A 25,192-nucleotide genomic window follows, 5' to 3' on the forward strand; every position below is an offset into this window, starting at 1 on the left:
TAGTTCTTTAGGTGTTTATTAAGAAACAACACAAAATTTTACTACTGCATGAGCGATGACTAGATTTGAATCTTGAAGGAGATGGTTTAAGAATTAGTGGATTTAATTATACTTAGAGTAAATTCACTGAAATTATCAGGATGGCTTCCTCAAATATCATTGATTATACTGGGTCTACTCTTGTGTCACTAAGCTTGGGTTCTGCCTGGTAAATTGATAGATAGCTAAATTCATTGGGCTCTGCTCAAATGTTAACTACAGGTAGTCTTTGACTTAACCCTGGTCACTTAATGACTGTTTGAAGACATGATGGACCTCCCCAGAACTACTTATGACCTGTTTTCTAAGCTATGATAGCCCTACCCCTCCAGTCATGTGACCACATTTTGTGTGCTTGTGAACAGACCCACCTTTATGAACGTTTGCAATATCCCATGACTGTGACTGTGGTTTGGGACGTGTTTGCTGGTTTCCAGCATTTACTTCCAGTTAATGACCCCGGTGATCACTTAACGACCACTACAAAAACGTTGAAACATTGGATCCAGTCATGTGATGCCACAACTTATGACTTCAAAAACCTATGACCTCAACGACTTATGATTGTAATTCCAGTTCCCAATTACGGTGATAAACCACAGGCTATCTCTACGGTCACCATGCATTGCTTTAAAACTCTTTTTTCTTAAAAATAGCCATGCTGGAACTTCATTGAAGTAATGATAGAAACTGATGAAACAAAATGCAGATAATTGAGCTGAGTTGTCCCATTATGTTATTCAATCTGAATCATATTTCTCTCTTGCACTTTGGTTAGCAGAATTATTATTTCATTATACAGGACTTTTAAAAATCCAGAAATATAAAACATGTACAAAACAATAACACACTTTTGGGAATAATTACAGATGCTACAGTTGTGGACACTAAGTTGACGTTGAATTTAATTACGGCAGCAAGACTCTTAATAGGTCAGTATTGGAAGAAGGAGGAACTGCCGACTATAGAAGAATGGACTTTAAAGGTTTCTGACCTGGCAGAGATGGCAAAGATATCGGCTTATTTGAAAGATCATTCGCAAGAACGTTATGTTATGGAGTGGAGAAAATGGATTGAGTATATCCAGAACAAATATGGGACTAAGAAGTTTCATGTAGCATTTAAATAAGTCTTCCTTTCTTTTTTCCTTTTTTTTCTGTTTTTTTATATATTGTATATTAATAGTGTTTGTAGTTATCCTATATGAGCTAGAGAGTGATAGATTTTAGAGTTTATGGTTGTTAGCATACGGATGTTTATGATTGTTTTTTTTTGTTTTTTATACCTTGTACTTAGCTCTGGGAAGTCGGGGGGGGGGAGGGGAGGGAGGGAGGGGTAAGGAGGGAGGGATAGGGGAGGGGTAGGGGGGACTGTTAAAGATAAAATGTATGATAACACTTTTCAATAAAAAAAAACAATAACACACTTTTTTTTCTAGTAATGAGGTTATGCTTGAATTACTCTTGGGGCTTGAATTTAATTTAATTGTTTTATTTGTTTTTAATTTTTTGTATTCATGGTTTTAACCGCCCTGTAAACTGCCCTGAGTCCTACGGGAATAGGGCGGTATACAAATCCAATAAAATAAATAAATATGCAATGAGTTATTGCTTAATATTACAAAGGGAAGAAAGAACCAGACTGCTTAGCATTATCAGAGTGCTAAGATGTATTAGTATCGGTGAGATTTGTTTCCAAACATGCCCTTTTTAATAAGCTTTTTAAAAAAGAAAGAAAAAGAAATGATACTTCCTATTAACTAATTTCTGGATCAGGGTTATTTGTTCAGTCATGCTGAAAAACAAGGAACTAAGATCTCACACAGAAGCCACAGCAATTGTCAGAAATACAGAAGGCTGGCTTATTCTTGTAAATCTAAAATGTTTTTTTCCAAGCATTTTGATGCACGCAACGGGCTTTATAAAGCCTTTCATTAAAGATTCCTTCTTCCCAGCACAGGGAGACGCAGGCACAATTGATTTCTAACATTGTTTCTTGTTTTCCTTTTGCAAGGCCACCCCTTATCAAGTTATGTATGAATGAACAGAAGGGCCTTTCATCCCCCCCACCCCCCCTCATGCAAACTTGCCTTGGTGTTTCAAAAGGAATGACTAAAATAGCATCAAATCCAGCCTACAGCCTGCCAGAAGAACCTGCACACATCCCGTCCTTAAGGCATGTGAAAGGTTGAAGAGCTCAGCGAAAATTTTTATGTACGGGAGCCGGCCCAAGGAAAACTCACACGCCATAACCAATTGTGGACAGAGTATCATCTATCAGCAGACAAATGCAGGATCTCCAGAATGTCTCTCCTCAAATGAAATAATATATCTTTGAAAGCCAATGCCTGTTTTAGGCCTGTGGCCCATATATCAAGCCAGAGAGGCTTGTGGATACGCTCTACGGCCATTAACCTTCCACCTGTTTCCCCTTGTCCTTCAGGAGGAGACCCTGCCCTTGATTTTACTCCCTTCCCTTGTTCATCTTCCGACAGAGTGCAAATGTAAAGCAAAGGGCCTGCGAAATAATTCAAAGGCAATGGACCAGGGACATGGTTACAAATCTCTGCCACTGGCACTGTGACTTATGCAGGCAGTTTGTCACACATGAGCCAGGTGACCTCTATGACATAACAGAGAAAAATATGGTCAGAGATCAAAAAAGGAGACACGGAGCGCCATAGCTAACTTCGGGAGGGGGGGGTAGCTTGCAAAGTGGTATTAAACAATATATGAATTGTCCCCCTTTCTGAAAACTCCCCCTCCCTCCCTTGATAAGGGAAGCAAAAGTGCCCTTAACTGCAGATATTTTTCTATTTAGAGAGGGAGAAAATGACTTGTCCAAGTATTTAGGGTGATTTTCCCCCTCTCCCCAATTCAGTCTGATATCCCTACAACAATTCACAAATGGAAATCTTGTTTACAATACTTTTTAACATCTCCATATTCTTATAATGAAGATAATTACCTGAGGGACATATATATGCCTATAGAAATAGACAGCATTATAGAGGGCTCTTAGTCAGCTCCATGTGTGTGTGAGTGTGTGTGTGTTTTATACAGCAATAACCTACTGCTGTTGCTAATAGCCTCTAGGAAGCAGCCTGGATCATTCAGGCTTCCTACAATATTAAATCTCAGTGTAATAGACCTGCTTATAGTTCTAACATAGAGGCATCTGAAATACAGCCAGCAGCTTTTGCTATACTGAATATAAGAGTCAGGAGGAAAGAGCATGTTGGTGTTACGAGTCAATGCATATGCAGGTAGTCCTTGACTTATGACCAAAATAGGGGCTGCCCATCAGAGTAGTGAGTTTTGATGGTCGTAAAACAGGTCACCCACATGACCTATCCAATCTTATGACTTTTTGTCATAAACATCATAAAACGTGGTCAGATAACCACCAGACATTGTGAATGGCTGTAACTTCAGGCCAATTCAAGTGACCATGCTGGGACACAGCCATTGGAACCAGGTTGTGAGTACTCCAGTAAGGTCTGTCTTCAGTCTGAACTGTGGCTAAGCAACCGGACATAAGTCGAGGTACACGGTTCTATGAATATGTGCTAGATGTACCTCTGTTTCTCAAGATGTTTCTCATCATTTGGAGATTTATATTTCTAGAGACCAGGAGGTGGAGATTGTAATCAGACAAAAACTAAGCCTGACGATGGTTTGAAAAAGTAGTGCCACCGTACTTGCTCCAAGAGGCAGAGAGAAGGGATAGCTCTCGCAGAACACACTTACACACACACACCCTACGTGACAGACAAGATAGTGTAGTGTAATGCTAAGGTGCTCAATTAGGACTGGGGAAACTCTGGTTCTGTTCCTTCTTTAGGCACAGACGTTAGTTGGACAATTTTAGACCACTCACTCTGTCAGCCCTGAACTGGGAGATAGATATAACAACCCTTTCTGGACTAGTGTGTTAGATAATCCATCATTTTCAGTGAAGTGGCCTTCATCTTGCAGTGGATTGATTCAAGCTGATAACAACAACACACATACAGATACCGTATGTACATACATATACACAAATGTACAGAATAAACACACGGACCGGTACAGATATGCAAAATGTGCCATGAACCAGATTCCCTCCCTTTTTCTGTGCTCTGTGAAATGTAGTAAGTCTACTTATAGTGTGGTGGTACAGGAGCCATTAAAGGAAATCATTCTAAAATCATTTGAATTCTGATTAGCAACACACTTCATTGGTATGCTTAGGAAAAGAAAAATGGGTGACTCTTGCTTTTAATTTTAAAATTAAAAATACGGTTGCAGAATGGTCTATCTTCTGTTACGAATATGGTGCAACTAGTGTGATGAAGAAGGAAAGAGTTAATTAATTAATAAATTCACAATGTGTAGTTTCTCATCCTTACAAACATTAGCTTTTTTTTAATGGTGATTCAAGTATAAAATTATGGGGTCCGCGGTGATCTCTGAGCTAGGTTGTTTTCTTGCAGACGTTTTATTACTCAGCTAGGTAACGTCATCAGTGCTACAACAATATGTAATTTTAAAGTTATATATACAAAACTGGGAAATTGACATACAGATTCTTTCTGTGTATATGTCTTTCTATCTTGTCAAATGACAAGATAAACATAATTATGAAATATTACAAATTATGAAACGGTATGATCTTATTTTCAAAATGTTCTCAACCTTATAAACCTGTCAAGAGTTTTTGTGTATATGTGTGTGTGTGTGTGTGTGTGTGTGTGTGTGTATGTACACACACAAATACACACACACATGCATTCTTAAGATTAAGTTAAAGGCATTTCAAGGAATATTTTACAAAGGGATTTGCAGGCAGCAGAAACTTTAATCAGGCTACCGAAAGACAAAATCCTGTTTTATACATGTAAGCCGGGTAAACCTATGGTCCTGATTTTCAGGAAATGGTTATCCAGAAAGGAACAAGGCTTAATCAAAATTAATTTCTACTTTCAATTCAACAATTCAAGTTGTACAATATATTAAATTTCCCAGCTGTTATATACATCGAAGAATTTCTCTGCTGGATGCGGTTGAAAGGAAAGTTCTTATATAACCTTCCCTCACCCCTGCTGTGACTTTAATGGCTTGTCTGGTATGGACATTTTTTTTTCTTTTTCATAAATTATTATCTGCCATTATGATCCCAGTTATGGTGATGATGAAATTTACATGTAAATGTTATTGCAGTTCCTGCTCAGACACTCCAGTTCTTTAAATAGTGAAAGTCCAGTTAGATTAGATATCAGAGAAATAAAATGTCCATTTTACGGTGCATCACCAGTTGGAGATGGAACTGTGGCATTGCAAAAACTGTTTGATTCTTTATTTTAATTTGCTTTTTCACAAAATAAAATGTTAGGAAATGTGTGCTGAATTGCACTTACACATTTTCTCTAATGGAACAAACAGTATCTAAGGAAGATGCCAATTATAAGAATGTTCCTTTAGGTCTTTCTAAATGGTCTCTTCCAGATTTTTTTTAAAGGTAAATATTAATGTGATAGAAGACTTCGCGGTTTTCTACATCTTGTCTAATAAGGCAGATTTACCTATTACTGTTACTATTGCTCATATTACAATTTTATTTTGCAGATCACGCTACCCTAAATTTTGCAGGTCTACAGGTCTATGGTTAAAAAGGTCAAAAACTCATTTTAGGTGTAAGTGATCCACGAACTGGCAGATAACGAAAAGTGACACTTTCTAACAGACCTAATTCTGTCGACAAAAGTGCTTTCAGTGTTGAATGTTGTTATTCTGTTATGCAATCAGTTAAACCAAAGAGACCAACCGCCTCCTTTCTCCCTTGACCCAGAAAAAAAGTATTAGGATAGCGTTGGTCCTTGATTCTGGAATTAATTCATAGAATCTTAAATGACAGAGGATTTGTCCCACGGCTGTAGTGATAGACACTTTAGATGATGATTTACATCAACGCATTTAACTTCAAAAAGGTAAACTTGGTCCTATTGCCATTTTGGGCCACCACATTTATTTTCCTAATGGATGGAGTCATCTGCCTGCCTCAAAAACCAGGGTTAATGGACCGCCACCAAGAGGTTGTCTGGGGGAGATTCTTACATATTGTTGAGTTTTCCATTTCCCAATATCATAGTCACTCATATCCTGGTCACCTCATAGCTTAACCACTTGGAAGCTTCAATTAGTCCAGAAACAGCAGTATGGGCAGCGATGGACCTGCCTTAGTGTGCCTGTGTAACACTTCAGCTTTGCAAGTTGCACTAGCTCCGGGAATGTTTCCAGATGCTGGTTGTGACCTATAATGCTATACATGACATAAGACCTGGATACATGAAGGACTTTCTGTCTCCTGTGGTAGTAGCCAACCGATTCAGTCCAATAGGGTAGCCATATTCCAGTTCTCTTCAATTAAGCAATATTATCTATTGGTACCCAGGATACGTGCCTTCTCTGTTGAATGCCTATTCTCTGAAATAAGGATCTCCCTGATAGCCACAAGGCTCCTAACCTGATGGCATTTTGAAAAGCCAGGAAGATCTAACTGTTCTCCCAGGCCTTGGGTTAAAGCGTTGGGGTCCCTGCAGAATTGTTTAACAGAATAACAGAGTTGGAAGGGACCTTGGAGATCTTCTAGTCCACCTCCCCCCCAACCGCTCAAGTAGGAAACCCTATAGTGTTTTTTTCCCACAAGATGGTGGCGCGTTCACACGCAGCGGCTCTGAGCTCCCGGTCACTTATGATTGTGTATCATCTGACCCATCCATTGCGATAATCAAGTTCGCAGATGATACAACAGTGGTGGGTCTTATTACAGGTGGGGATGAGACAGCATATAGGGCGGAGGTACAAAAACTATCCATATGGTGTAGTAACAACAACTTGCACCTAAACATCGGCAAGACGAAAGAGATGGTGTTAGACTTCCGGAGAAAAAAGGAGGAACCTGCCCCACTTTACATCGGGGAGGACTGTGTAGAGAGAGTTTCCTCCTTTAAATTTCTGGGAGTCTACCTCTGTGAAGATCTGACCTGGAAAGTCAATACAACCCAGGTGGCTAGAAAGGCCCAACAGAGGCTTTACTTTCTTAGGGTCTTGCGGAAGAACAGGGTAGAACAACAGCTAATGACCCTCTTTTACCAGTCTACTATAGAGAGCGTCCTCTCGTATGGTATTGTGGTTTGGTATGCTGGTCTGACAGCCGCGGACAGGAAAGTATTACAGAGGGTAGTGAGCACAGCACAAGACATTGTGGGCTGTTCCCTGACACCACTGGATGATATTGCCAGGGCTCGTTGCCTTGGAAGAGTGAGGAAGATTCTCACACCCTGGACGGTATCTCTTTACTCTCCTACCATCCGGTAGGAGATATAGGAATATAGCCAGCCGTACCAACAGGCTGAAAAATAGCTTTTATCCGTGGGCTGTTAGGCTTTTAAATGGGACATAATCTTATGCAGAATTGACTTGGGAGGCCTGTGTGTGGTGTAGTTGGTTCACATGGTGTGGTGGGATGGAGGGTTTGTTGTCACTGTGTGTTGTGGGGAGAGAGCACGGGGGGGAGGCTCAGCTAATCTCAATGTACACATGTTGTACTTTGACAATAAAGGTTTATTATTATTATTATTATTATTGTTGTTGTTGTTGTTGTTGTTGTTGTTGTTATTATTATTATTATTATTATTATTATTATTATTATTATTATAATAAACGGTTGTCCAGTCTCTTCTGTGAGTAGTCACATTTAGCATCAGTTTTTGTATTAATTTATTATTTTCATAGTGTATTATTTTTTATTGTACGCAAATGCAAGTAGATAAATAGGTACCACTTCAGCGGAAAGGTAACAATCTTCTGTGTATAGTTCTGCTGGCCATATGACCACCAGTGTCTTTGGACAATGCTGGCTCCCTTGGCTAAGAAACAGAGATGAGTACCATCCCCTACACTCATTCACAACTGGGCAGTGGAAACTTTTACCTTTAATATAGCCCCCAAAGGTGGTTGAGAGCTGGGCAGGGTCTAAATTGTATAGATTAATTAAATTAAATTATCCCACAATTACTATAGGTTTTTCCTGACTCTTCCTTTCCTTTCCTTTCTTTCCTCCCTTTACCCTCCTTTCTCTTTTTGTTCTTTCATTTCCTCTCATTTTTCCACACTAGGTAAAAGCACAGGAATGTTTTCTTCTCTCAATTTTAAAACATTGAGTGTGGATGAGAATATCTATATTTGTGATTGTCATTTTGCATTCTTTGGTTTTAGAGGAGCAGAAAACTAAAGGTGGAGTAGGATTGTACTTCTGCTTTTTTTTTAAAAAAAAAAGAAAACTTGAGAGGTGCATCTATGACCCTTTCACCTTTGCCCAATAGCCATCTTCAATGACACAACAGCAAAAGCCTAGTCTATTGGTACCACTCTTCAGAATCCACTTACAGAGAGTTTCAGTTTTCAGAAACACCATAATATAGTTGACAGTAAGCTGGATTCCAAAATGTTTGAAAAGTAACTTAACAATGCATACCCAAGTAGCTTCTTCAGTCTGAGCAAGTTGGCTAGAGGGATCCCAGGTAAGAGCTTCAGGGTGATTTCATTTCTCACTTAATCTGAAATGAAACTACTATCCTGGAGGACCCCAAAGTGCTTCTGTTTCAAAAGGCAACTGGAGTTTGATTTTTCCCTGAAGACGTTTCACTTCTCATTAAGAAGCTTTTTCAGTTCTGAGTGAAGAAGTCGGAACTGAAGAAGCTTCTTGGATGAGAAGCGAAACATCTTCAAGGAAAATCAAAGTCCAGTTGCCTTTTGAAAAAAGCACCTTTGGGACAACCATGACTTGGATGACTGAGAATCTCCACAGACATTTATCCTGCAGGACATTTATGGGGTCCCTCTAACCAACTTGCTCAGACTGAAGAAGCTACTTGGATAAGCAGCGAAAGATTTTAAATTTAAAAAAAAAGAAAAAGAAAAGAAGTTTAGTTGCTATGACTCAACTTCTGGATAACTGTACCTGAATTACGGAGAATCTTCATTGACATAGTAATTTAATAAAATACTTAATCAACCCTTCCAAAACTGCTCAATGGATCTTTTGCTGTGGATTTTAACAACAGTGTATCTATGAGGCAGCAATGTGACCCCTTTCTGGATTGTCCTTATTTCTGCATAAAATTATTATTTATTATATTCTAGAAAATGTGTCTAAAGTGAAATATTAAAGGGCAATTTCTGAAGATGTATCTTTACACAGCAATGACGGGACTTCATTCTTTCTCTAAAAAGTGATAGAGATAAAATGGTTGAGTTTTAAAAACACACTGAAGTTTGAGACATCTAGCATAGCATTGAGCTAAATAGCACCTTTGAGATGGTTGTGGTCATCACCTCTTTTCAGTATCTCTTGGTTTACAGCAATGTTGTTCAACTTTGACATGTCTAAGATTCATGGACTTTCACTCTGAGAATTCACCAGAAAAAGTCTATGCATCTTAAAGTGTGAAACATTGGTCTATGGCAGTGGTTCTCACCCTTTTCTTCACCACAGACCCCCTTTAAATACCTTTTGTGACCATAGACCATGGCCATGGACCTCCAACACTTAAATCATAACATTTCTTCCATGAACCACAGGCTGACAACCACTGGAAGGTTTAATCTAAACCAGGGGTGTCAAACTGCTGGCCCATGGGCTGGATGCGTCATGTACAAGCCACACCCACCCCAGCTCCAGCAAGGGGGAAAAAGTCATCATATGTTGTGACATGTTACATGATGCGGCAAGTTTGACACCTGTTCTGTCACAGACTGCCTGAGTCCTTGTTATGCCCACAAGGAGAAACCCCTCTTCCAAGAAACAGGCAGGAACCACAAGAAAAAAACAACCCCTTTTATTCTCACAGACCTGAGTCAATGTCCAAGGCAAACAAACACAGTCCACAGAAACTCAATCCTCAACACGAATGGTTGCCTTAGAGCAACCAGCACCTCCTTTTATAATTCAGCCAAGGCGTGGCTTCCTAATGCCTTCTCCTTTGCCTTTGGAGCAACCCCATTGCATCCCTCTGTCCTACTCGCTTCTCTTGCCTGTGCATTTGTGCATCTGGGATTTTTCCCAGCTGTTCTTCATCATTGTCCAACTCAGGCTCCCAGCACAGCTGTGTCTCAGCCTGAGCACGAGTAGAGGGGCCAGGCTCCTCGTCCGACAGTAAGTCTTAGAACTCCTCAGAGCCTTCCTTTAACTGTAATGTCCTCCAGGCCCCTCCTCCTCATCTGATTCCTCAGACTCAGCTGCTGGATCCACTGGCTAGCAAGGAATCACAACAACACCCCTGGTCTAAACATTCCTCAAAGTGTCAATGCTGAAGAAGACCGATCTGAAAACCTGAACAGCAAAATTTATATACGATGAAAGTATTCCTAAGAGTCAAAGCTATGTTGTCAGACAGGAAGAAAATATAAAGTACAGCAGAGGTTGGACTGTTGTAGTAAACTGGGGATTTGGGAGAGAAAATTAATTTGTAGTCCTTCCCTCTTGTTTTCTTCTGTTGTGGGTTCCATTAGAATTAACTCTGCTGTGAGAAAAATAATTTAAAAAGGAAAAGGAAAAGAAAAGAATTGAAAGAATGTACTTTCTCTATTCACAAGGCTATATTTCAAATTTCTTTCTATCCCATTTTTTTAGGAATTAACACAATTCAGGATTTATTGATTTTTTTCTTAGTTTTAGCTTAAATTGAGGAATCATTGCAATCAAAATATGCTCATATGCCCGAATTCATACATTCCTTCCTCTTACATAAATCTTGTTCTAATTAACATTTATTCCTTCTCTATAGACTGCTTTTGATGCAGTGGTGGCATTGTGGAAGCCTTTACAACTGAAACTTTTCCAGAGGGACATTAGTGGGTAATTGTTGCCATTATGACATGATTGTTCACTTGTTATCAGGTTGATAAATTACACTTGATCTTAGCCAAAAAGCTGAGAAGTGACTGGCTGATAACTATTTTTTCCTTTTGTCTCTGTGTTGTGTTATTTCTTATTCTAAATTGTTATTCTATCTTAATTTTTTTTATTATTCATAATGTTTTTCCACAAATTCAGAGTCCATTTTTTAGGGATAGAATGAGTCTTGATTCACTGGTTGTGACAGGAATTAATTGACTGACTTGTCCCAGGGCTTGAGAGAGAGTTACTGGTCCAGAATCATCCAGCCAGCTTTCACACCAAAGACATGACTAGAAACCAGAGTTTCCTGGTTTCTACCCTTAACCACTAGACCAAATTGTGTCTCCTTATTCTATCTTTAATATGCCATGGTACCTTGCCATGATTCTCAAAGATTCAGCAGCATAGAAAATTTTATAACAACAACAACAACAACAACAATACCTTGCTCAAAATCCTTTTTAAGAACAAGATTATCAGTAAAATAGCGATGGGAGGTATGGCATGGCTGAATAGTCAGCTGAAATTTAAAAGAAAGATGTACATATACCTACATTAGATTTTTTTTCTATTTGCATGACCCAAGAAACCTGACTGGTATGCTTTATACTATTTCTCATTATATTATTTGTTCAATTAGAGAAGAAATAAGAGTACAATAACAGTGGGAACTAAGGTTGTCTCCAGCTTAAAATCTAAGTTACTCTTAAGGAGTCTATTGGAGTGGGCAGATATAATAAATTTAATAAATTAATAAAAACATTTTTAAAAATTGAAATTAAATACTGTTCCAAAAGTTGCTGAGAATGGCAATCACACACAGGGTCACCTGATGCTGTATTATAATATACAAAGGTTGTTGTAGTTCTGGAAGAATATGATTGTCACATATTCCATATCCAAGATAATCAGAAGCTTGTTTTGATTTTGCCAATTTGAAAAAGATTGAGTTTCAATACAAACATAATATTAATTCACTGAAAATCATTTCCCTTGCTCTCCCATTTACCACAAAAAAAATATTTTGCCATTTCCTCCAGGAAGTTAACAATCATGTCTGGACATGATATCTAAGTTTGCTGAAGCTAAGGTTTAAAGTTAATTTTCAAATGATGGTTAACGGTCTAGGTTTGTGTTAATCATTCCTTGTGTCAGTACATGTGTAATACAAAAGGAGAAAGGGGAAGGAGAAGGAGAAGGATAAAGGGAGAAGGAGAGAAGGAGAAGGAGAAGGAGAAGGAGAAGGAGAAAGAAATTTTTTGACTTATCAATGAGAGGAGAAAAGAAGCCACATTCTCCAAGACTCCAGTGTTGATTTCCAAAGCCTGATTTAAAATAAGCCAGATTAATAACTGCGTTAGACAACATTCACACACTGCAAACAGACATCCTTTCAGATCTATGCCTTCCATTATCTAAGTCGTGTGTTTATTTATTTTGTTCTTACTACAAATGAAAATAGAAAGTGAAGGAGGGAAGCTGCCCATCTAACGGAAATCATTTAATGAAACCATCGTTTACTGTCAACAATACACTCTGAGATTATGTCCATCATTATGAAGATTTCTGGAAACCTGAACAATCTTTGAAAAGGATGATGTGGCAGATAAATATAATATACTCTGAAGTTCACTTTCTTCAGACAAAAAGCATTTCTTGTATTCTGTAGCAAACATTAATAAATGATATACATTAATATATCTGGCTTAGAATGCTTCAATGAAGCCAATAAACATAAATGCCCTTTTAATAAAAGAAAATAGTAAATTCTTATTTTCCCGGCGTTGTAAGTTTCTACCCATATCTGAGCTTTAACAACAGATGAATGTTAGACTAAAATATCTATTGTGTACGGGTAGTCCTTGACTTACAACAGTTCATTTAGTGACTGTTCAAAGTTACAACAGCACTGAAAAAAGTGACTTATGACCATTTTTCACACTTATGACCATTGCAGCGTCCCCATGGTCATAATGATCAAAATTCAGACGCTTGGTAACTGACTCATATTTATGTCGGTGGCAGCATCTCAAGGTCATATGATCCCTTTTTGTGACCTTCTGACAAGCAAAGTCAATGGGGGAGCCAGATTCATGTAACAACCATGTTACTAACTTAACAACTGTAGTTATTCACTTAATAAATATGGCAAGAAAAGTCGTAAAATGGGGCAAAACTCACTTAACAAATTTCCCACTTAGCTACAGAAATTTTGGGCTCAATTGTGGTCATACGTCGAGGACTACCTTTATATCAAAGCGAGTGTTGTGATTGCTTGGCATTTATCTTTTATCAGCTGATTAGTATTTTAAATCATTTTTTTAAAAAATTAAAGTTTATACACTCTTGTATAAACAGAATCACATAAAATGAGAATTATAACTCGGTTCTGTGAATGAAATAAAAACTATACCTAACATTTACAGTATATTGTAAATGATACTGTATATTTTTTAAACATAAATACTTATGACTAGGGAAAATTATGCCAGATTTTGAGACTGTTTTCTGCATTTTCTCCAGAGTTAAATACAACAATTAGTTTCTGAGAGTGACGTGATCTGGAGGATTAAAAAAAAAAAGCTTTGAAAGAACATAAAAATCTGTATGTATTTGGATTTCTCAATGCAATTTTTTTATTCCATTGAGACCGAACAAGATAGATTATTTTTTACCATAGCCAACATTTAGATCACAATCTTTTTTTTTTAAATGAAAGCCTTCCTGCTTTTAAATGATATGCCTCTGCAGGCTTGCTAAATCTTCCCCTGTGGTTAAATTTACTGTATGTCCACACCTCCCCCAACTAAAATCAACTAGAATAAACAAAGTTGAAATTTGGATGGATTATTTGGTTTCGTAAGAATTCTGGGAGCAGAGAAAGCTCGAAACAAACACACAGGTAAACTTGGCAAAGTATTTATAATATGCTAATCAAATCTAAGTTGCCAATGCACTTCATTATGATTGCTAAGGCCGCTCCAGAGTTACAATTACTTCTTCAGAACGGGCTCTGCACCCAGAGAGAAAGAAATATAAACCCCTTTGTGATATGATTCTCCCCCCTCATGCCCCCACCCTCACATTCTTTTCCATCCACAAACAATTTCCGTTGGGAACAGGGCCATGTAATATTGACAGTGACAACAAATTGTATAGCCTGGTGAACATCTGTTTCCCGGCTCCCTCACTGATACTGCAGGTTGGTTACTGAGGAGTGACTTTGTCTTCACAAGTTGTCCAACTACAAAGGAACTGGAAACTGCTGCTACAAAAGGGATAGGCTTTATTATTGGAACACAGGAAAGCTTTATCAGCGTGCTGGGATGTTCTGTATCTTTCTCAAAGACTAAGAGCTGGGGTTATATTAAGCATGTTTGCCTAGTGGAAGATTGCTTCTACCATCCTTGAAGGAATTTGGATACAAATATAGCATAAATCTTATTTTACATTAGTTTATCACGCCACCTAATTTTTACAGTGGCAAACATTGTAAGGAAAGCTCAAGATGAGATGGACACTCATTTAGTGACTGTACAATGACCATTTTTCACACTTATGACCGTTGCAGCTTCTCCAGGGTCAAGAGATTTGCATTCGGATGCTTGGTAACCGATTCATATTTATGATGTTTGCAGCATCCCGGGGTCACACAATCATCTTTTGCAACCTCCTGATGAGCAAAATCAACGGGGAAGCCAGATTTGCTTAACAGCCGTGTTGCTAATTTAACAACTGCAGTGATTCACTTAACAAATGTGACAAGAAAAGTTGTAAAATGGGGCAAAACTCACTTTAACAAATTTCTCACTTAGCAACATAAGTTCTGGGCTCAGTTGTGATCGTAAGTCAAGGACTACCTACATAACTTCACCCTTCTTTACCGTATCACATAATGCCTTTTGAAGACAACAGCAAAATGGCTACAGATGTGTTATTGCGACACAACATGTGACAATTAAACAAGAATCGGACAAGAACAAGTTGGAAGGAGCTTTTTGCTATATTATATTATGATGTTTGAATCAATCTTTTCTACTATTTAAACCTACTAACCTTTGGCACTCAAAAAGTGCAACATCAAGGCGAAATATCCCTATAAATTTTAGGAGACCCTTCCAAGTCAGCAAATCAACAATGCAGCAACCACAGAATGAAGATGGATGTTGCCATCTCATCCAATGACACTCCCGGAGGCTGATATTTCCTCTGTTAGGCAAACAGGCCTGTTAAGGAATTTCCTTGGCAAACAGACAACATGGAAACATCCTTCAACCCCACAGAACTCATGAGCCAGCTAAAACCATTTCCTATGCTATGGCAACAATATCTGCGTAAGGTTAAACAAGACATTTCATGCTATCCCTTACTCAGGCCACCGTATCTATTTCTGGATGTCTTCTTTTGTTCAACCTTTGCTAATAATAGTGATCTAGCTTAGGTGGTATTTATAGCCTTTAAAGACTTGTTGCCTGCCTTTTCAGAACACTTTATTCATGCATATTTCCTTTGTTTATTGTTACCTCAACATTTTTTTAAAAAAATCATCATTAAGATGTTTCTGATCCAAGATTTTTATTTAGCAACTCATTTTCACAGAGACCTTTCCATTCTCCAACGAGCAAGCAAGCCAGATTTGGTCAAAGCCTTTAACTTCACTCTCCGGTAGACACAGCCTATGAGTGTTTTGTTAGAATGTCCCCTGAGAAAAAATGTGGGTATCACTTTCATGTCAAGGAAGATAGCTTTCTGTTTCTTCCCAGTTGCTAAGAGCAGAACTAGAACTTGCGGCAACAAGGAAAGAGTTTTGCTAAAAGCTTTCTGTTCACCTCACTAACTTTTTCCATAGATACTAATTTGCTACATTATTCAGTTTGATTTCTATTTTACCAACACAATTTTAAATTGTGGCAGGGCAAAAAGAGTCTAGCAAAGCAGTCAAGATCCTAAGCACTTCACTCTAAGTCAGGGTTTCCTAACCTTGGAAATTTTAGAATCAAAATCATATGAAATATTAGTACTTTATAATGCCTTGGTAAGACCACACTTGGAATATTGCATGCAGTTTTGGTGGCCATGATATATAAAGAAATTGAGATCCTAAAAGAGGGCAGAGAAGAGCAATAAAGATGATTAGGGGACTGGAGGCTAAAACATATGAAGAAGGGTTGCAGGAGTTAGATATGTCTAGTTTAATGAAAAGAAGGATTAGGGGTTACAGAGTAGCAGTGTTCCAATATCTGAGGGGCTGCCACCAAGAAGTGGGGCAGTCAACTTATTCTCCAAAGCACCTGAAGGCAGAACAAGAAACAATGAATGAAAACTAATCAAGAGAGAAGCAACCTAGAACTAAGGAGAAATTTCCTGACAGTTAGAACAATTAACCAGTGTAATGGCTTGCTTTCAGAAATTGTGGGTACTCCATCACTGGGGGTTTTGTAGAAAAGATTGGACAAGCATTTGTCTGAAATGGCATAAGAGTTCCTGCTTGAGCAGGGGGTTGGACTAGAAGACATCCAAAATTCCTTCCAACTTTGTTATTCTGTTAAGATTGGTAAACCCGGCTCTAAGTCCTTAAAAACTTGGTTGAGTTGTAAATGTACTGTTCTGCAACCTACAGTAAGTTACATGACTACATTCCCACTTCACACTATATTTGAAAAAAAAACAAGCTTGGTGTGATGCATAAATCAACATCATAAATGTGACTCTTAGGTTAGGATTGCCATCCATATGCTAGAGAAGCAGGGCTTTTTTCTCATACAACGCTCAGAATGGAGTTCCGGCACCTTTTTTGGATGGAACCTTGTAGGGAAGGTAAGGCAGGTTGTATGACATGTGTGAGTTCCGGCACCTTTTTCTTTTACAAAAAAAGCACTGCAGAGAAGTAATCATTGTGCTATTAAACAGAATGAGAAGTCCTACCTACCACATTTAGCAGTCAGGTTAATATGCATTTATCATCACTGAATCCCATTTGCAGGTTACCTCAGAAACAATAATGGCTAAGGCTAAAAGAAACCTAAAATTTGTAATTCTACCAACTCACAAAGCTGGTCTTTTATAAAAGTAATTCAAGAGACAGAAGGAAATGGGCTTCTGCTTTCTTCTGTCTCCTTGCACCATTAGACTTGTAGATACACCCCAAAGCACCTTCCAGGTTTTAATATTTTTAAAAGATTTATTTAATTAAAAAGCAGACATATGCAATCTCATCATAAATGGTTGTTTTATCACTGACCACACCCATCATAGAAACCATTTTGTGAATATGAAAATTCTTTCCATGACAATTGATTAAGAAGGTGTCTTGTGCCCTTAATATTCCAGATCTGCTCGTTAAACTAAAAAAAGCAGTTTTCCTAAAATTAAGGAAGGAAGCTGAAGATCTATCTGGAACAGCAGCTTCAAAATTTTCCATGGCATTTATATAAAAGAAGATGATGTTTCACGAACAATCTCTTACAAAATTTATTACGTCAGTTAACATAAATAGATGGGAAACCAGTGGAAAAGAATACCAGAGATGTGTGTGAGATTTAGAAATGTCCCCAAGATGGTTTGAGAGTAGATGACACCACAATCCTGCTGCAACTAAGCAAATTCGGCCACTGATCTCTCTGGATCATGTATGTGCTGCTTTGAATTTAATTGATGACTGGGAATAAAAAATGAACATGGGAGCATTCTGTAACAAAATGTTCCCACTTGGAACATTTGGGTTCAAGATATCTTCTAAGATATCTTTCCAAAATAAAGGTAAAGTCATGCTCACAAGGTCTATTCCTAACCCAGATGATGAAATGTGTATTGCAATGTTGCAATGCAAGACCTGCCGTTTCATACTTGTGTCATGATGTCACATACTGGTACATAAGGGCAATGGTGGGATTCAGCCAGTTCGTACCATTTCAGCAGAACTGGTAGCTAATTTTTTGTTGCCCAGGCCCAGAGTGGACTTCCGGAAACAGCGTCCACACAGTGAACAAGTTGTTCACATATTTGAATCTCACCACTGCATAAGGGGCAGAATTTCTGTCACAACCTTATACTGCATATTTAGGCACTTGCCCCTGTGAAGACACCTATGGCAGTTTCTTTGTAGACAAAGTAAAGAGAGGATTAACATCATGCATGATAGCACTGAGTACATTATGCAAAGAATGCACTGTATTTTACATCATGATGCAATCGGTGCAGATTAGATCCTCTGCATTATTTGTTTGATGAAGCCACAATGAATGCATGTGACATTATGGCTTCTATCTAATGCATATAGTGAAATTTGAACACTCCATTCTCGCATCAATATTTGGGCCCTACCTCTTGAACATTTTTTTATGAACGGTGTGTCTATGACTTTAATCAACTCTAATGTTCTTTCATATAAAAAGTAAAAGATTATCTGTAAACCTTCCAAGCGCATAGAAGGCTAATAAGAGGAAAAAATATAGCTGTACTCCATAATGTGGTAATTTATTATCACACAGCAACTGCTAATTATGCAAAACTTTATACCTTCCGAGATACATTCCAGAAGGTTGTGACATAGATAGCCTATAGCTTTGGAAACCATACATTGGGAATTTCTGGGTTCGATGACTACAAATGTTTTGGGAAGATTTCCTTAAAAATAGTTTTCAAAAAAAGTGCTAAATCAAAATTAAATGGGTAAATTATGTGCATTGGATATTCTGATCGTAATCTGCTTCTACACTGTGTCTTTTCTGACAAAGGAATGTGTACATCAGTGTGTGTACATCAACAACTTTAAAAGGAGCAATGCGGGTATCCTATTCCCCAGATGAATGGAGAGAATCTTCTGTGGTGGCATCCCAGTTACAAAATACTATTTCTAAAAACTCTCTTTGCAGTGCTGGGTCTTTATATTTTCCACAGCTTTAATGTAGCATCTTAAGTTCTCCGTTTAACCTGGTTTTTAACATCTTGCTTTCTTTTCCCATATGCTTCCATTTGAATTATTAAACTCCACATTATATATATATATACATACATATATATACTTAAAAAATCTTCTTCAGCTCTTTTGAGGTAGTAAAAATAACTATAATGCATAAAATAAATATGTACACAAAATGTGACACGTAGTGGAAAATAACTCTTGGGACAGAGAATGTTATAAATTTTAGGAAAAAGAGAAAGTAAGCCTCTCTAAAAGATGTGAGGTGCTACAAAAGTGCACCTCTAATTTAACTGCTTTTGTTTATTTTTATTTATTTATATTTCATAGTTCTAAACTGTCCACCTCCCTCAGATACTGACCAAGGTTTGTCTGCTTCTGCCTTTCCTCCAGCTTTGGGAGCAGAAGACTTAAAAATAAAGGGTCCTAAAAGGCTGCCTATGGCGATTCTCAGTCATCCAGGTCACAGTTGTCCCAAGGGTGCTTTTCCACGAGGCAACTTTTTTCTTTTTGAAGACGTTTTGCTTCTCATCCAAGAAGCTTCTTCCATTCCCCACCATCCAGTCAGAGCTGAAGAAGCTTCTTGAATGAGAAGTGAAACTCCTTCACTTTACTCTTCAAAGAGTAAAAAGAAAGTCCAGTTGCCTCGTGTTCTAAAAGGCTGTTGGTTCTAGTCCTTTTAGAACAGTGTTTCCCAACCTTAGGAACTTGAAGATGCGTGGACTTCAACTCCCAGAATTCCCCAGCCAGCTATGCTGGCTGGGGAATTCTGGGAGTTGAAGTCCACGCATCTTCAAGTTCCTAAGGTTGGGAAACACTGTTTTAGAAGACTCTGGAGTGGCTACAAGCTAACTGGATATGTCTTTATATATCCAAAACATATATAATACTTGTCAATCCTGAATTTCATCTTGAATATACTGCGTATATGGAGCCCTAAAAATACAATTATTTTCAGTAATAGAACTGTTACTATTCTCCAATCTAACAGTTGCTTTTTTTCTAGAGTTTTTTTGCTCAGTGAATCTTACTGAATCCAGCAAGTAGAAGAATAACTCTTATATCATAATGTACCTGATCACAGAACTAGGCTTAGACTTAGACATTTGTTACTTTATGTAACATGTACACATAGTATTTAGGCAGTATAGTTGAATGTTCATGGATCCATATCATTTTTTTCTGAATTTATGACTCATTGATAATAGCTTAAAGGATAATCAGTGGAGAACTTATGGTGTCCAGATGTTGCTAGAGCGTCACTGGCCAACTTGACTTGGGCTTCCAGAAATTGGAGTCCACTTCTGGGAACCTGGAAAATCTCCAAATATTCTGGACTCCAATTTCTGGAAGCCCAAGTCAAGTTGGCCAGTGAAGCTCTAGCAACATCTGGATGCCATAAGTTCTTCATTCTAGTTCATATTTTTAATCCTTTCTTCCAGTAATTCTTTCTTTCAGTCATATACTAGGAGCTATAAATATTTTTTTCCCCAATGTTGCTTCCAAAATATTTTACCAAGGGCTTTTTTGTCTGTTTCTCTATCAATAGCCCTCTTTTTCTACCTCTCGAGAAAGAAGCCAATGGGAAATAAGGTAGCAAAGGGGTGGCTTTTCATACTCACTGCTGCAACTGTTCTGGTCTATTTCTACTAATACTGTTATTCAACAGTAGCCTATAATCATAATTAAGTTAGCCAGACAAGATCTCAGAGTTCCCCCACCCCCGAGTTTTTTAGGTTTAGATAAAAATCTTGACTTAAACATCCAATTCAGCTTTTCCACTGATAATTATTGAAACCAAAATGGTCATAACATTTTGAAATGCTTCTCTCAACAGCTTTTTCTCAAAGAACAATACACAAATATAAGTTGTATGAATCAAACGTTAATCACGTTTTCTTATACCAAAAACTCTTATTTTGCTTGTTCACTTATTTGTCCAATTTAGTTACCGCCCATCTCACTCTCAGAGTGACCACAGCCCATGAAAGATTTGCATGACATACCTTAAGTTCTCTGAAGAATATGCTACTCCTAGCCCACTCGACAATAGAGAAGAGGGTTTGGTCAGCCATTTTGCACATAAGCCCAAACGTGTTGAGCTTTTCATGCTTGCTTCTGTTGGCCTGCTCTTGCTGCAAGTAGGCCATAATCTTAGCTTGGACTTGCGGCTCATCTGGCTCACACTTCAAGAGTTCCAAAATCAGATGAGGAATACTTGCTGGTGAGCTGGTCTGATGGTAACCATCCATGTAAGAGTAGCCCATTATCGACTCTGGAGAACTAGTATAAGGATCAGGGTACTCAGATTTGATAGCACGGCTTGGAAAGTGACTGTAGCTCTGATAACCTTGCAGGCTACCATGTGGTGGCATTGTCATACTAATTGGAGAGGTGACAAAAGGACTTCGGTCATAGTCTGTGGGAGGCAAGGCTGTATGGTTCAGAGGTAGGCCCTTGGAAGCAGAATGGATGTTCTGGATGGCAGAAGATATTGTGAGATCAGTGGGCATCGCTTGAATCACCTGAGTCATGGCTTCTAATTTGAGTCCATTTGCTCGAATGAGAGCTTTCTTCTGCTGCTTCAGTGCCCTGTCCCTCTTGTACATGGGTCCAAATTTGTTCCGACCTCCACGCATTCGGTCAGCTCTCACGGCTGTTGAATATAGTGGTGAAAAAAGAAAATTATAGGTATCACATTGCAGACATGATACACATACAAATATTGACAGGAATCTTATCATTTTTAGTCCTTGATCAACTTGTAGCACAACTTTATGTCGAATACACAGTAGCTGTTTTAAGGGTTTTTATTTTATTTTATTTAGTGTGCTGTGGTGGCGCAGTGATTGGAATGAAGTATTGCAATCTAACTCTGCCTACTACTGGGAGTTCAATCCTGATTGGCTCAAGGTTAACTCAGGTTTCCATAGTTCTAAAGTCGGTAAAATGAGGACCTAGATTGTTAGGGACAATATGATGACTCTGTAAACTGCTCAGAGAGTACTGTGAGGAACTATGAAATGGTATATAATAGTCTAAGCGCTATTGCTATTTATTGTAATTTCACTTTTGTTGAACCACCAGAGAAGATCTAATATTGTGAATAAACATATTGTATTAATTTGCAAGCATTTACTGGATGAAAGCATACTGGTGAGGAATCTAAAAGAGCATAATTCAAACTTAGTGTATTACATTTTCTAGTAAATCTAACAGGATAGGTGTAATAAATTCTTCTAAAGGACTCAAAATTGCATTTTGGGACTGGGCAAGAGGTTTTAATAACAGCTTTTCAAAAGGCTTATCATTTTTTTCCTAATTGTTAAACTCTTTTGACTTAACCCATTGAGTAGATGTTATTTAAAGGCAATTTAATGCTCTTCACATTGGCCCTTACTCTGAAAATAGGAAGCTTGCCAATTTTGGAGAGAGGTAATAAATTGCACTGTTGTTATTTCCTCAAGTTGATTGCCTATGTTAAAGAGCAAAGTGTCACCAAAATGAAAGGATTTTGCAACTTCCAATGCCGTTCAAATCATATCAGAATTAAGGTTGTGGAGAAAAAAATGTTAGTCTGGGTTACAGTACTATGTTGCTAGAACATGTTTTAAAAGCAGCAGTATTTCACCAAGACCAATACCTTCCCAAAGGTATTCAGACAATAAGAAGGGCCTTTGACAGCTTGGTGACATGCTGAGATAGCTGGAGGTTATGTTACTAAGCTTTTATCTCATAGATTAGCATGCCATTAAAAATGTATTAGAAATCCTAGGTATACAGAGACCTATAAAACTATCATAAAGATGTTAACAATTAATGATTTGATCCTAAAATGTAATTTATGAACTAGAATGTAGACTATGTATCATAATCAAGAAAACATGAATATAAATATTAGAAATGTTTATATAGCTGAAAGCAGGAGTTCCTTCCCATCCTGCTGATAACAAAGAGGAAGTCTGTTTATATAGGAGAATATTGCTAAGTAATCTTTAATAAATAAATAAGAAAACAATATTGGACAGAAAAACATCCACTCTTATTTTGCTGCTGGAAAAGAAAAAAGTAAATAGAAATGCCTAACAAATTATAGTTAAATAGTTTTATCTTCACTACTCAATAATGCCACATTCTGGCATTAATTTTTTTATTGCTTTTTTTTTAGGAAAGAGGTTAATTCAACCTCCTCCGATTATGGATTTTCCAAGATAAAAGAGGCATGTAACACATTCGAAGAAGATACACAGACCTCTTTTCTTAATTATCGTCTCCATACAAGAGCTGTAACAACCCATTTGGCAAAGAAGTCATTTTTTTTTAAAAAAAAAACTAGCATTAAAAGTCTGAGCACATTTGGTATGCTTCACCTCTGTATATCTCATTGAACAGCTTGTGAAAGGTTAGGGCTACAGTATACAGTATGTAAAATGATAAATGGGATTCTTCAGTATATTCACAGAAGAATAAAGGAGAATATTTGTGGCTCAGGGTTGATCTGAGGGGTCCTGGGTGTTCTCTGAGCTTGGTTGTTTTCTTGCAGATGTTTTTATTACCCAAACTAGATAATATCATCAATGCTAATGACTAGCACAGAGGATGTCTATGGAGACTGTCAGTCATCCAGGTCATGGTTGTCCTAAAGGTGCTTTTTCAAAAGGCAACGGGACTTTGTTTTATCTTGATGATATTTCCCTTCTTATCCAAGAAGCTTCTTCAGAAACATCTTCAACAAAAAACAAAGTCCCGTTGCCTTTTGAAAAAGCACTTTTGGGAAAGCACTGATGATGTTACCTAGTTTGGGTAATGAGACGTCTGCAAGAATACAACCAAGCTCAGAGAGCACCAAGGAAACCCTCATTCACAGAAGACTTTATGTACCTGCATCCTCCTAACATTTAACTTTGTTTCACAATATTCATGTTTTCGGTGATATAATCTGTCACATTCTTCTGTCATACTCTTGTGTTTCTTACTGATTTTTTTTAATGGAAAGAATATTAAGTCAGTAGTAGACATCATAGCTTCTCTGGATAAAACAGAGGTACAAATTATCAAAACATTTCTAGGCAATGCCAGTATAGACAGAGAAAGCACTTTTGAAAAGAATTTGCAAATAAGTGCTTACATCTTGAGTTCTTGCTCCCGTTCCAAATGTTCTAAATATTATTTGCTCCTAAACAAGAAGCAAACAAGTATATGTGTGTGTGAGACTGACCTTGTAAGATGCATTTGCAAAAGAGTAAAAAATGTAGAATTTTTTGAGAATTCTTTCCTACTACCTCTCCGTTCCCATTGATTGTATTATTATTATTTTGGGAAATGCAGATTTCAAAACATACATTTGATGAAATAACTTTTATCTCCACCCTGATATTATCTGTTGATTCCTGTCTAGATTGCTGTAGTTCAAGGGGGACTTGAACAGCTCTAAATTTAGGTTTAATTGGCATAAGCAGAATTATTCTGGAATGAGAATTTTATGCATCATAAACTCTATGGGCTAAGCTGTTCATAATTTCTACATATGCCCATAAGAAAATAGAGAAGTTCTAATGAGAAACTTAGCTGAGTTGCAGACTTGAGCTCGAGAATTAATGAACTGAACCAACGCTAGTGACTTTTTGAAATGGAACTAAACTGTAAGAATGTTTATAATTATAATTAAATAATAATCACTAACTCATTTTCAGACAAGTATTTTACATTATTTCAGAATTAAAGCAACTTAAAAAAACACCAAATGTCTTTACCAATAAAATTTAAGTTACTCATTATCTGTCTAAAGATTGAAATTATTAATAATTATAGTTCCACATCTTTAAAAAAATATATGAAAATTACAACTAATAAGCAGCACAGTACTAAATGTTAAAAGTAAGACCAATAGCTATCAATGGGATGTTCCCAATACTGTGTTCATAATGGTCTATTAAATATCAGTGAGGAGAATTAATGAAGAATAAGACAGTTTCCATAACTTGGGTCATATATATATTAATACAAATACTTGGCATAAGAATTTTCTCTCCCATCACTGATATTTGAATTCTTATTCAGCATACATTCAGCATTTCAAACTAGCAATGATTTAACCTAACAGAGGTGGAACTACATAGACTGTTGAATTTGTAGTTACAAAAAAAATGACAAAATGGAATTTCATCAATAATCGCTGTTAAAAAATACAACTTATTGTCTACATTAGGCAAGGATTTATCAGAAAAGTTTCAAAACTTTTTGACAGCAAGATTCATGGTTACAATATATATATATATTAAGCTACCTTTT

General features: G+C 37.4%; 1 protein-coding gene across 2 annotated transcripts in view; it reads right to left on the minus strand.

The window, feature by feature from the left end:
- NR5A2 (nuclear receptor subfamily 5 group A member 2) overlaps positions 1-25,192 on the minus strand; it is a gene marked incomplete at its 5' end in the record, with an annotated part of 118,270 nt that overhangs the window by 70,623 nt on the left and 22,455 nt on the right. For both annotated transcript variants that reach the window (XM_083359480.1, XM_083359481.1), the window contains one exon: positions 20,908-21,557. In XM_083359480.1, the coding sequence (XP_083215606.1) occupies positions 20,908-21,557 (650 nt within the window). The remainder of the gene's footprint in view (positions 1-20,907; positions 21,558-25,192) is intronic.

The sequence above is a fragment of the Vipera ursinii genome (genome assembly GCF_947247035.1).
Source record: "Vipera ursinii genome assembly, chromosome: 3".
Classification (NCBI taxonomy): Eukaryota; Metazoa; Chordata; class Lepidosauria; order Squamata; family Viperidae; genus Vipera; species Vipera ursinii.